Raw genomic sequence first — 14,211 nt, 5'->3', positions numbered from 1 at the left:
AGTTCAAGGTACTGCCCTTCGGGATAGCCTCGGCTCCAAGGGTATTCACCAAGGTACTGGCGGTGGCGGCGGCACACCTATGCTGGGAGGCAATCCCAGTGAACCCTTACCTGGACGACTGGCTCATCACGGGGGAGACCCCAGTAATTTGCAGAACAAACATTCAAAAAACGATCGACAACCTCTTTGAATTAGGTTTCTCCATAAACGAGAAAAAGTCAAGTCTGGTGCCAACCACCTCCAAACAGTTCCTAGGAGCTGTCCTAAACACACAAGAGGGGTTGGCCTTTCCATCAGAGGAAAGAATTTGGAATATACTGCTGCAAATTCTGCAATATCAGGCCGGTCGCCAGTTAACGGTACCAAAGCTATGCGTTTGCTGGGCATGATGGCGTCATGTATTTACCTGGTCCCCCACGCGCGCCTGCGTCCCATGCAAGAATGGTTGGCGAAACAGTGGTCTCAGGCAAGTGGTCAGTGGGACGATCTAGTGGTCGTTTCGCCAACACTTGTACAAAGCCTTCACTGGTGGACAAGAGAAAATCTGTCGACGGGGAAACCCTTTTACGATCCCGAGATACAGGCGGTAGTCACAACGGATGCATGCCTGTCAGGGTGGGGAGCTCACCATCTCCACCACACAGCTCAGGGTCTCTGGTCTCACTCAGTGGCCAAGAATCATATCAATCTGCTAGAGCTTCTGGCAGTATTCAGAGCGCTTCAGGCGTTCGAGCCCTACCTGTTGAACCTGTCAGTGCAGATCCTGACGGACAGCACAACAGCCATGTTTTACTTGAACAAGCAATGAGGGACTCGGTCGCCAAATCTGTCCAAGCTTGCCCAGAAAATTTGGATATGGGCACTCAGACGGAACATCTTCCTGTCATCTCAACATGTTCCAGGGGATCTCAATTCTCTGGCGGACGCTTTGAGCAGAGATCCCCTCCCAGAGGAACACGAATGGTGTCACACAGAGAAATCGTAGAAGATCTCTTCTCTCAGTGGGGTTTCCCCACTATAGACCTATTCGCCACAAGCGAATACAGACAGTGCCCAGGATTCGCATCCAGGTTCCCCCAACCAGACTCCCAGGGGAACGCCCTGTGGATGAACTGGTCAGGGATGTTTGCGTATGCTTTTCCACCAACACCTCTTATCAGGAAGGTGGTCACAAGATGAACAGAGAATCGATGACGCTCGTCCTAGTTGCTCCCATGTGGGCGAGACAACCGTGGTTCCCACACTTATGCAGACTAGCGGTGTGCGGACCCATCAAACTCCCGGGCTGCTACAACCTACTGTCCCAGCACCAAGGTCAGAAAGTGCATCCTCAACCCAACTCAATGAACCTGGAAGCATGGCTCCTGAGGTCATAGAGTTTGGACATCTCAATTTACTGCAGAGATGTGTGGACATCCTAAGAGAATCTAGGAAGCCAAACACGAGGCACTGCTACTTTGACAAATAGAAAATATTTGTTATCTGGTGCCAGAATAAGCAAATCAACCCAGTTGATTGCACTCCTTCCACAATTGTCACATACATGCTACACCTGCTGGACGCAGGGTTGGTTTTTAACTCACTTAAGGTACACCTGGCAGCGCTGTCAGCATACACCACCTCCCATAACAAGGTGTCGTGTTGGAAAGTACCAGTGGTTAAAGCCTTCATGGAAGGAGTAAAGAGACTTCACTCTCCAATTTCAAACCCACCACCAGGATGGGACCTTAACGTGGTGCTATCTAAACTCATGCGACCCCCATTCGAGCCCATGCATAAAAGCAGTCTCAAACACCTGACTTATAAGACAGCCTTCTTAGTAGCAATTACTTCTATAAGAAGGGTCAGTGAAATTCAGGCTCTGTCAGTGCAGGATCCTTTCTTTACGGTTCATAAAGATAAACTGGTTTTACGTACACACCCTAGGTTCTCACCTAAATGTATTTCTAAATTCCACGTGAACCAGTCCATCGAGCTTCCGGCTTTCTTCCAAGACCCACAAAGCTCGGCTGAGGTGAAACTACACACCCTAGATGTGCGTAGGGCGGTCCTATACTATGTAAACAAGACCAGACCGCTAATGAAAACAGACCAACTGTTTGTCTCCGTAGCTACAGGCAAAGAGGGAGATCGCGTCTCTAAAGGTGCCATCTCTAAGTGGATTGTTAACTGTATCCAGCTACTCCCTTTCTGAAAAAACGTTGCCTTTCACGCCAAGAGCCCACTCTACAAGAGGCATTGGGGCCACTCTGGCTTTCATTGCAAATGTACCCCTTGACACCATTTGCAAAGCAGCTACTTGGAGCTCTATTCACACTTTTACTCCGCACTACTGCATTGACACGCATTCCAAGACAGATACTCAAGTGGGACAAGTGGTTCTAAGACATTTATTTGCTCATGACCCTTCTCCCATCCCACCTCCTTCTTCTAACACTGCTCGCTAATCTATGCACAGCATGTGATCTAAGCAGATTCCACAAGCCTCAGAAGGGATACATTACTCACTGTAATCGTATTTCTGATGCTTGTATCTGCTTAGATTCACATGCGACCCACCCTTCCTCCCCTCTGAGAGAAGGCGCATGGATGCTTGTAGTCTTATCTTCCTATCTATCTGCTTGGATTATCTGTACTCGCGCTACTCCTCATGCTACCTCATGTCAGAAAAAAAATACAATCTGAGGGTCCTACACGCGTGAAGGATCATGGGTACAGTGGACGTCACACTAGGGATAGTATTACTGGCACACCCTGTGTCGACGCCCATTTTCAGAAAATAGAGGGAGCCAGACATGTGATGTCATTAGTGATGTCATCAATGACATTTGTGATGTCATCTTTGATGTCCTGGGTGTTAGTTTTAGCAGTGCACGGTGGTGGCGCGAGTTATGGTTGCTTAGCGTACCATAACTGGCGAATTTCAAGGGTTTTTCGGTTTTACTTGGAACCATAACGTCCCTGTAACAAAGTTTTTTTACTGAATTGGATAGGTTTTTAGTAGCGCAACTTAACCATAGCGTCCCTTTAACAACGTTTTTGTTACTGAATATAAATATATATATATGGGGATCACCAGCAAAGAGTTATACTAGAATATTTTGTTTGTATATGTGCACCCTTCTATGTTTTTCTCTCTTAGATGGCATGCTAGTGGTTTCATAGCAATTGCAAATAGCAAGGACGTTAGGGTCCACCTTCCCTTGTGGTCAGAGATTACAATATTTTCTTTTATTAGCCCTCACCCTTGCCCAGGGTTGCGTGTAGTGAGCGTTATAAAGTCAGCTCACACCCCAATTCTCCCAAGGACCTTAAACATATAGCCCCATTCCAGTCATAGGCCTTCTCCATATCGAGGCAGACCGCATCCACTTGCTCGTTAGATTGCAAGATGGATAGTATTGCAAAGAAACTATGAATATTATGCCGTGTGTTGACTAAAGCAGTAGTACCAGTTTATCCATTATTGCTTCCAGCCTAATGGCAATCATTTTTGCCAAAATCTTGTTGTCAGGATTCAATAAACCCTTTAGGATATTGTTGTCGATTTAAAAACTGTGTGCCTTCTTCCACATGAATTCCCCTACACAAAGTCCTTACTCCTCTGGATGTTGACAAACAAAAACAAAATGTTTTAAGATTGGAAGCCTCTGTTTCAGAGATAAGTTCCTTGTTCTCCTTTGAATTCTATGGTTTTTGAGTAGTCCTGATATTTCCTTCTTAGGACTTCTCTTCCATTCCTTTAGTTTACCCTTAAATAGTTCATAAACAGTTTGGGCATTTTATCTTTATGTTCCCAAGATACCTGGTACACTCCCCTGCCAGTTTTTGTTTTACTCTTTGCATGTCCTTTTGATTAATAAATAAATCATACACAACTTTGTTTGATCTCAGTTTTATCAGCATACCTGATGTATTCTCCTGCCAGGTATTTGTTGGTTAGTCTTTTGGACAAATGCAGCCTTTCTGATTATTCTTATATGCTTCTTAATTTGTCCTTGCCTCGTATGTTCCCCTCCCATGACTTTCCATGTACACTTGTACCTGCCCGGTGTACTCTCCTGACAGGCTTCCTGGAATCACACACTCGCATTGACCTGGTATACTCTCCTTCTAGGGCTTCTTACAATCACACTTTTGTATTTGCCTGGCATACTTTCCTGCCAGTGATTCTTACAAAATATACACCTGTAACTGCCTGGTATTCACTCCTGCCAGGGCTTTCCACTTGTGTGCCTTTGCCCACACTTCTACTCTTGATTGTTCATCACATTAGCCTTATTGACTAGTGCACTCTGTCGCGTATAATGTTTTGTTAGTTTTTTATATGCATATGTGGCACATACTTGCAAACTTCAAAGTCTTCTTTCTCTAGAAGATGCACTTTCATTTTCTCTCAGGTTTGGTAAACGGCTCTCTTTCTCTCTCAGTTCTGTTATGTTAAATTATTTGAATTTGGCAAGGTCACCAATACGCCACGGTGTTCCCTTTGTCTGAGTGTGGACTCCCTGGCTCTTCATGGAGTTACTTATTCCTCTTGCAGCCCGCTGGTAGTCTTCTGGCGCTTTCTTCCTCGAGGCTGTTCGCTTTCCACGTTCCTGCTTCCCTGTGCTCCAGCTGGTCTTATCTGCTTCGCCAAGAGCTCTGGTAGGTAACCTGCTGCTGTCTGACACCAGTGAACGCAGAGGAGCCCTGCACTGGCTTGTGGCGGTCTCAGTGTGTTGTCTTCTCTGCGCAGCCTTCTGCTTCTGAACTCCTGAGCCGGTCGGCTCCACCGACCTTCTTGCAGCCTGTTGATTGCACTGAGAAGAGCATCCCACTCTTAACAGCAGTCAAGCTGAGTTTCTCACGGTCCTGATTTAAATGTCCGGGCACCGGTGTGTGCCTGCACCAACTAGAGCGCTGCTGTGCTCAGGGCTTCTCTTAGTCTGTATTCCTCTACGCCTCTTCCTCGTTGCAGTGTTGAGGTGTTTATGGGAGCAGTAGTCCCTCTTTGGCAACTTGCATGAAACTATTGGATGAATGTCCATAATGGGTTTTGATGGCAAATCAGTCATGGAGGATTGGTATGTGGAGTTATGACAGATGATTTTAGCAGATTTACAGGGCAAGTCTGTGTTTGAGAGTCTATATATTGTAACAAAAAGGATTCACTGCTCTCTGGAGGGAGTAGAAGAGGAATTACAATAGGCCATTAAAGTGTTGTAAATGGGAGGTTTATCCTGAAAGGGGAAAGGGGGATGCCATGTATCACCCGCTAAAGTCATCACCCCCTCCCGGTGGTTGTGTAGCCCCTTATGATCCTCTCTCATATAGCCACCCACAAGGTCAGGATCAGGTAGCGGCTGCCGTCCCCAAGCCACATGGGAGGAAACTATTGCTGGGAAGGAAGTGATACCACCATTGGATTCAGTATCTAGTCAATCCATCGAAAACCATTCCGTCTAATGCTTTACCATCGAATCATAAGCAACGAAAAGCATTTCCATCAAAATGCCTTTTCATTGAATATAATTCGATGGATTTTTTAAAATTTTAAAATTAGGGTTAGGGTATGGGGTAGGGCAAGGGTTAGATTTAGATTTCTTTTCTCCCCTTTTTTGATTAACTTAGGGAAACTGTCTGTGTCTGGGTTCTGATCAATTGTCAATTTCTTGTCTCTTGGGGGGGGGGAAAGGTGAACAGGTAAACCCCTTCTGATCTATCTTACTTGATTTCTTCACCCTGGTGAAGAAGTTTGAAATATTTATTGGCCTCAGCATGATTTTGGGCCATCTCTATAGCTGTTGTTAAGTTAAGTTTGTACTGAAGAACTGCTCTTTGGAGGAAGGGGGGGCAAGGAGTTGATATACTGCTCGATGGTCAGAGCTTCAAGGCTTTACCTGCCAAGCCGCAGAGAGACAGTATTTCGTACTTGAGCCCCTAGTTTTATAGGTGTTTCTCCGGGGTTCAACTTAATTTCTCATATTTTTTTGTTTGTAGAAGTTATCTGTTTGCCCTACTCATTGTAATAATACTTCTTTTATCCCATTAAAGGTAGCATTACCGAGAGGATTCAAAGGTTGGTACAGATTGTGGAGCTCTCCTTTTAGCAGAGGAACCAAATAACAAGTTTTGAGATCATCCCCCAGTGAAATTGTTGGGCCAACTGCTCAAAATTGAGAAAAGAAATCCCAGGTCTTCCCCTTCTTTGTAGGGCGGTAATACTCCATGTGGTAGTATGGGTCTTTGCTGATAGGCGACAATTTGATCCAGCCTGGTTTGGAACCGTTTTTCAGCTTGGATCTGGTGAGCAGTCAGCTGGGTTAACAGAGTCCATTTCAGGATTTTCTGTTCGAACAGGGACTTCTGTGGTATAAAAATGTATTTCAAAGTATTCCGTTCAAGTCTACTAGAAGGTTTGGTTTGTTTAAGACCTCTTCCTCCAGATTTTGTGGTAGATGTATCTCTATCACTTCTAGGCCTTGAGATTGGATCAAATCCCTTTTACAAAGATAGATCATTGTGACACTAGGTTTAGGAGACTCATCTAGAAGTTTCTCTACTGGGAGTCTTAGGAGTTCATCTAATGCTTGGTCTTATGCCTGCAAAAATCACTGGGGGAAGGTCTTTATCACTATTGATCACGAGATTTAGCAGACTTATCGCATAATCGGATAGTCTCCAATGTTTCGATAAGAGCCGGCCTTTAAATAGAAGGCGTTGTCACCTAATGGTTAGGTGACATTTAATTACTAGGACCTGTTTGACACTTAAGAATGTGTCCCCTGTGGATACGTAAGTATTTTTTCTCTCTCCATGCATTAGTCTGCATTTAATATTCGAGAGTTTATGCTAAAAAAAGATGTAAGCTGTTTTTTCTGTGACAACCTTCTTGTCTGACCCAGTAGCTACTAAAAGGGGCAGAGATTGATCTGTGTGGCAGGAGCCGAGTACTTTATCTTTGAAAATTTCCAAAACACATTTCTAGTTCTTGTGCTTTTTCCATTTCAAATTACCTGTTGGTGAAAGCAGTAGCGGTTATTCCAACAATGGAATTCCATAATTGCAATAGTTTTGAATTCACATTTGGTAAAAGGGACATAATATATTGTGGCTTGTATTTTACGTTGTTTTTTAGGTCCGCCACACTGGCGAGCAGCCAATTACCCAAGATATTGTGCGCTTTTCTAAACTGTTTGAGCATGAGCTGGCATTGGAACATCTTGAAAGATCCCAGCTGGTGGCACTGTGCAAACTACTAGAACTGCAACCCATTGGTACCAACAACCTGCTTCGTTTCCAACTCATGATGAAACTTCGGTCCATCAAAGCAGACGACGAGGTAAGAGCATTCTTTCTTTTTGGTAGAAGAAAAGCACTTCAGGCTCTAAGACAGGCTTTAAGTATGTACTTCATTTTCCCTTAGATGATTTTCAAAGAAGGAGTGGATGCCTTGAGTGTTTCTGAGCTGCAGGCTGTTAGCAGAGCCAGAGGGATGAGGTCTTTGGGTTTGACAGAAGAACAGTTGAGAGAACAAATCAAGCAGGTGAGAAGATGATTTGCTTTCACTTTCCACAATTGCATCCTACCCTTTATCTTCTCCAGCGGATTGGAAATAGCCCACAATGTAAAAGCCTTTTCAGAGTACTTTATCTATAAACATGTTAATTGGGAGCTTCCAAACTCTGTGTTCTTCCACACACCGGCCCTACTGCGTCACATGCTCCTCGTCTAATGTTTTTTGTGCATCTAAGCAGGTCAGGAAACACTTCTGGATGTAGCTACCCCAATTGTTCATGAAGCATGTATTGTTACGTAAGTATTTTCTTTTAGAGCAGTTTTTTTATTCAGTTTTATTTTTTGTTTGTGCTGTTTTGCTAAATTCTCTTTTCTCCTACTCCTACAACATGCCATTTGTGACCCAGGTACAAGAGAGGCAACAGTTGTGGTAGGCAGTTTTCAGTGTTGGACTCTCAAAAAGCTTGAATTATCTGTTTTTGAACTTTCTATATGGTAAGAACCTGTTTTTCGAGGGGATTGTGTCCTCCGACATATTCCACATCTATGACCGTAATCACCACATCTGTGCTGTCTCGGAACATATTTCGGCGTAGGTGTCCTGCGTCGATGACGTCGATACACTGTCCTCGAGGGCCTCCGTCGAGGGTCGACGTCACTGGATGTTATATCTAGGACGCACGGCGCCCGTAGCCTCAGTTTCGTTTGTTCCTCGAACGTTTTCGCCTCGGAATCTCTGCGCGCTCGATTCTTCTGCTTCGTTCGTGAAAGTTTGAGAATATGTCTTCATCTTCTTCTACCCTGAAGTCGGGCTTCATAAAGTGTCGGGACTGCAGTGATAAAATGTCGATTACGGACCCGCACGGCGTGTGCCTCTGGTGCCTTGGCGAGAGCCACGCCACCGACGATGGAAATGACTGCCATTCCCTGACATCGAAGGCCTTGCGGGAGCGGAAGAAGAAATTGTCAGTAGGTAGGGTTTCAAAACCCTGTAAGTTGAAATCCGCTGGGCTTTCGACCGACGACTCAAGGGGCGACTCTCTGCATCGGCGTAAGTCCAGGGGGTCTCGAAGTGGGTCCTGCCATTCGACTGCCTCTTCTAGGCACTCTAGGAAGCGCCGTCACCGGTCGCCTTCCCTGTCCTCTTCAGAGGACTCCGCCTGACGGCGGCTGGCTTGTCCCAACAAGCATTCATCACCGGCGGAATGGGACGCATTCCGCAAGGTTTGATGGCAATTTTTGAATCGCAGTGCAGCGTTCCATCCGCGCCTTTGAGAGAAGCTGGCAAGGAACAAGCTAAGGCCACCGCTCGCACGCCTTCAGGCTCGGGCAGTCGGCGCAATTATCGGGAGCCGTCGAGGTCCCGATCGGACAAGGTGGATCGCCATAGCCATGCCAGGTCCAGGTCCTCGATGCCCTTGAGGCCGTTGGAGCCTGTGAGGCCTTCGAAGAAGGCATTGACGCTGTCTGCGCCATGTCGGTCGAGGGACTCTCTCGAGGCTCCGGCTCTGAGGAAGTTGTAGACACCATCGGCGCCGAGGCCGTCGAAGGACACTCTCGGGGCTCCAGCCTCGAAGCCATTGTCGAAGTCGTCGGCGCCTCGGTCGACGTCGACACCTATTCCATCGGCACCCTTGACGCCTTTTGAGGAGTATTTGCCGGATGTGCCCCGGAGGACGGTGGAAATTCTGAGGAAGGCTCTTTGTAAGTCGGTGAGGCCTGTATTTGAGCCTTTTGTCTGTACCCTCATCCAGAGTGGATTTGTTCTAGCCTTTGGATTACATTTCAGAGGTGGAAGAAGGGTCAGATGAGGAGGGGGTTGTGCCTCCTGAGGTTCCTGATAACCTGTTGACTGGTCACAGCCAAATGGAAGACCTACGTCAGTCCTTACATGACACCAGTGGTCGGGACACCTCTTCGGAGGTTGAGTTTGGCAGGCCTGAACCCTGGTACACATGCTGAGTCCTCGTACAGGCGTCTCATGTCGAGGGTGACTGAGTACTTGGGGTGGTCTGATCCACCTGTGGATTTTCGGCAGGATGACCTGACAGATATATTGGACCCACTGACTCGGTGCTGCTGTTTCATATGGCTTTACAAAGAAGGGTGGCAGTGGCTTGGACTGCTCCGGAGATTCTCCCGGCAGTGAATAAGTCGCTACCGGAAAAATACTGTCCAGCCAGTGGCGAACCCAGCTACTTGTCTACGCACCCCACTCTGGAGAGTTTGGTGGTGCAGGCGGCTACGGGCCCAGCGAAACAGGCTGCATACCCTACCATCCCTCCGGATAGGGACGACAAGCGCTTTAATGGTTGGGCGCAGAAAGTATTTTCGTATGGGGGTATGGCTTTAAAGGCAGCCAACTCCGTTTGTGCCTTGGCAAGATTCACTCACACTCTGTGGAATTGTGTCTCTTTGGCGGCTGAACATATTCCTGAAAGGGAGGAACGGGATGGTTTTCTTGCCCTCATTCAAGATGGCAAGGATGCCATGTGTGAATCCGTTCAGTCGGGTCTGGATGTGGCAGACTGTGTCAGCCGGTCCATGGCGGCGAGCACCGTGAGGCGCAGTTTTGCGTGGTTGTAGAAGTCGGGGTTTGCTACTGATGTACAGTCCTGGCTTCTCAACATGCCCTTTGATGGTGTCCATCTTTTTGGCAACAAGGCTGACGAGAGCCTTGAGAGGTTGCAGACCTCCAAAGCTGCAGCAAAGTCGATGAGCGCTCCACTACGTCAACCTCTTCCTTTTCGTCCTAGGGGACAGCAATGGAGGGGAGGTTCCTTTTTCGTACTACTCTTATTTTGGTAGATTGAGGGAAGCTGCCAGTCAAAGGGGCCAAAGTAGGAGTACCAGAGGTGGAAAACAAGGTACTCGAGGTGCCAAAGCTGCTCGGGCAGTTGCCTCTTTGCCCTCAGGTACTGCTGCAGCTGCTTCCGCTCAGTCATAAGGCCATGTCCCATGGTTCGCCGGTTGGGGGAAGGCTGGCGCAGCATCTTGTAGAATGGCGTGCCATTACTTCAGATGTGTGGGTTCTGGAGATCACAGCCCACGGCTACTGTCTTCCTTTCCGGCAGAGGCCTCACGACAATCCACCGGGGAAACTCTCTTTGAAGAGTCCGGATCCGATAAAAGACTGGGGATTGAGACCCATCATGGACTTGCGTGGTTTGAACAAGCTCCTCAAGAAGGACAAGTTCAAGATGGTTACTCTTTCTCAAGTATTCCAGGCCCTTCAACTTCAGGATTGGTTGGTGTCTCTCGACCACAAGGATTCATCCCAAGCACAGGAAGTACCTGAGGTTCGCCGTTGGCGACTCTCATTTTCAGTTTCAGGTCCTGCCGTTCGGATTGACCTCCGCCCCGAGGGTCTTCACCAAGCTAATGGTGGTAGTGGCAGCGTATATAAGGAAAGGGGGGGGATTCACGTCTACCCCTACCTGGACGATTGGTTGATCAGGGCGCGCTCTCCCAAGCAGGCCCTGGATCATCTGTCCGTCACCTGCCACTCCCTTCACAAGCTGGGCTTCTCCCTCAACTTAAAGAAATCTCATTTGATACCTACCCAGCAGCTCCAGTACATCGTAGCAGTGCTCGACACATCCCTGGGACAGTGTTCGCCTCCCCAGGTGAGGGCTCATCACATTCTGCAGATGGTGGACAAGTTTCAACATGCCCAAAGTCTCCCGGCGTTCGAGTTCTTGAGGTTGCTCGGCCTCATGGCATACTGCATTCTATTGGTGCCAGAGGCCAGGCTGCGGATGGGATCTCTGCAGTGGGCTCTCAAGATGCAGTGGTCGCTGTCCTCCGGCAGGATGTCGGATCCTGGTCAGGTACCGCCCTCGGTCGTCCAGGATCTTCTGTGGTGGGCCGTCAAAGGCAATCTGATGAAGGGAGCACCATTTTGGCTGCCCTGGCCGGATGTGACGATCATGACGGACGCATCCCTCACGCGATGGGGAGCTCATGCCAACGAGTTGACAGTCAGCGGACATTCGTCTCCGTCGGAGTCCAGACTCCACATCAATCTGTTAGAGCTGCGAGCTGTCAGGCTAGCCCTGAAGGCTTTTCTGCCGTCTGTGAGGGGGAAGAATGTCCTGATTATGACGGACAATACAGTGGCCATGCACTAATTAAACATAAAAAGGGGGGCAGGGTCACTCCCACTGTGCAGAGAGGCGATGCAGCTCTGGTTCTGGGCCATCCAGTAGGAAATTTCGATCGAGGCGGTTCATCTGGCCAGCGACGAAAACGCGGTGGACGCTCTGAGCAGGCAGAGCACGGTCTCTCACGAGTGGGTGCTGGCTCAGGAAGTTCTTTTGAAGATCTTCGCCCTTTGGGGGACCCCACAAGTGGATCTCTTTGCCACCAGTGTCAACCGGAAGTGTGAAAGATTCTGCTCGCAGGAATTTCCTCTAAGAGGAGCCTTAGGGGAGTGGTCCTTCCCACTGCTCTATGCGTTTCCTCCAGTCCCCTTCATTCTGCAAGTGTTGCAGAGGTTACTGAGGTTTGGTTCCCGAATTATCCTCATTGCTCCGCCATGGGCCAGAAGAGCGTGGTACCCAGACCTTCTCAACATGTCCATCTGCCCTCCACGACGTCTTCCCTATTGAGATGATCTGCTCTCACGGGAGGGGGTTCGTGTTCTCCATCCAGAGTTCAAGTCTCTCAGCCTTCATGCTTGGTTGAGGTATAAGGAGTGGGACCTCCCTGAAGATGTGATGGAGGTGTTGCTTTCGACCAGAAGGCCAGCGACAAAATCCCTGTACCGTTGCCGTTGGAGTATGTTCTGCGACTGGTGCAGGGTACAGAATGTGGGTCCTTTTCAATGTTTCATCCCTGTGGTTCTGTCTTATTTGCTTTCATTACCCCACAAGGGCCTGCAAGTGGGTACCAAAAAGGGTTACCTGGTGGCGCTGTCAATATTTAAGCACTCGTCTGAGGAGTGTTCTTATTTTAAGATTCCTTTGATTTCTCAGTTTCTAAAAAGGCTAACTAATGTGAACTGAGTTCTAAAATTCCTAATCGGAGCTCCGTTTGAGCCCTTACATTCTTGTCCATTGAGACTGTTGACGTTTAAGACTATTTTTGGTTGCGGTTACTTCCACTCGCAGAGTGAGTTAGTTGCAGGCACTTTCCACCAAGCCACCTTTCACAGGGTTGTCCTTGTTTGTTTGTTTGTTTGTTTGTTTAGTATTTATTATGCGCACCGGACCCTGGGGTATAAGGGCGCAGGAAGTAAGAAGATGTACAGATTAGAGCATAAATTACAGGTTACAGTTACATGTTACAGATAATTACCAGTTACAGATGCAAGTTTACAATGCAAGTTTACAATCATATGGTACAGATGCTGTGTAGCAAACAGGCGTGAGCATTATCAAATTTCAATTAGCAATAGCTGTCGTCAGCCAGTTAATTACAATTTGCCTGAATTTGGAAAGAGAATGTTCTAGCCTCGCGGTAGTGGGTAATTCGTTCCACAATTGAGCAGCTTTGACTGGGAAGCTAGCTCCGCCTATGGTGGTCAGTTTAAAGCGAGGTACTTGGAGGCGATTGGTGTAAGCAAGTCTGGTTTGTCTTGTGGGGTGTGATCTGGTGAATCTGTCCTTAAGGTATTGAGGGGCTTTGTTGTGTAGAGATTTGTATGTGAGAGATGCAGTTTTAAGTCTGATTTTCTCATGGGTGGAGAGCCATTTGTGTTTCCTACTTGTTTCTGTAATGTGTTCTCTCCTGGGGATGTCCAGTGCCGCTCGGAGGGCCTTGTTTTGCTGTATCTGGATTTTGTTGATGATGGATTTAGAGGCTCCTATGTACAGTGCGTTACAATAATCTAGTTTAGAGATGATAAGGGCTCTGGCTAGTGTTAGACAACTGTGCTGGGATAGGAATTGTTTTCCTGCTCTAATGAGCTTACATGTGTAGGCTGTTGAGGAAGCTAGGGAATTTACCTGTTTGGAAAATGATAAGGTAGAATCAAGGTAGATCCCTAATGTTTTAACTTCTTTAGCAACTTGTATGCAGTTCCCATCTATGATAAAGGAAGAGTAATTTGTGCTTAGTTTTTTTTTTTTTCCAAACTTTATTTATATTTTACAATAACCGGTAGGCATGGCTCCAACAGGGAGCTGCTGAATGCAATATCCCACAACAATTCCCCCACCCCACCGCCCCCCATCCCCCGTATCCACAGTATCTTTGAGAGTTTCTACTCATTGCCTTAGTCGCATGGACGTTTTCTCTCCTTGTCTTCCCGCTCCTCCCTCTTACGGACCTGAGTTCTGGGTGTTTGGATTATTAGGGTCCGAAGTAACAGATTTGTTCATCAGGTAGGTGATATATGGTCCCCAGATATCAGGAGGGCGTGCGTGTAAAGGTAGTGTACGAATAAATTCAGTGTCCATATCTTGGCAATAAGTTATATCCTTTTCCCAGTCAGCTACCCTAGGGAGTGGGCCCCTGCCCCACGACATGGCTATTCTCCTTCGTGCTAGCACCATGAGGAGTGCCGCCAGCTTGCGTGACGATGGCTGCAGATGTCTTGTGAGGCCAAGAAGCGGGCCCAGCGGCAGGGGGGTCATCTGCTCTCCTATAATCTCGGATGTTGTTTGTATAACGGTGGACCAGAATTGCTGGATACCGGGGCAGACCCATGCCAGATGAAGAAAGTCGGCGTTGGGACAAACGCATCTCTCACACTGGGCCGACGCCTCT

The 14,211-nt window shown here is 47.6% G+C and overlaps 1 protein-coding gene across 1 annotated transcript in view; it reads left to right on the top strand.

Moving 5' to 3' along the window:
• LETM2 (leucine zipper and EF-hand containing transmembrane protein 2) overlaps positions 1 to 14,211 on the top strand; it is a 780,753-nt gene that overhangs the window by 454,171 nt on the left and 312,371 nt on the right. Inside the window, exons 6-7 of the mRNA XM_069617933.1 lie at positions 7,121 to 7,324; positions 7,409 to 7,528. Of these exons, the coding sequence (XP_069474034.1) occupies positions 7,121 to 7,324; positions 7,409 to 7,528 (324 nt within the window). The remainder of the gene's footprint in view (positions 1 to 7,120; positions 7,325 to 7,408; positions 7,529 to 14,211) is intronic.

The sequence above is a fragment of the Ambystoma mexicanum genome, chromosome 10, assembly GCF_040938575.1.
Source record: "Ambystoma mexicanum isolate Mex_15411 chromosome 10, UKY_AmexF1_1, whole genome shotgun sequence".
In the NCBI taxonomy this organism is placed as follows: domain Eukaryota; kingdom Metazoa; phylum Chordata; class Amphibia; order Caudata; family Ambystomatidae; genus Ambystoma; species Ambystoma mexicanum.
Note: the sequence above shows the minus strand (reverse complement) of the source record. Positions and strands in the feature narration are given on the sequence as shown.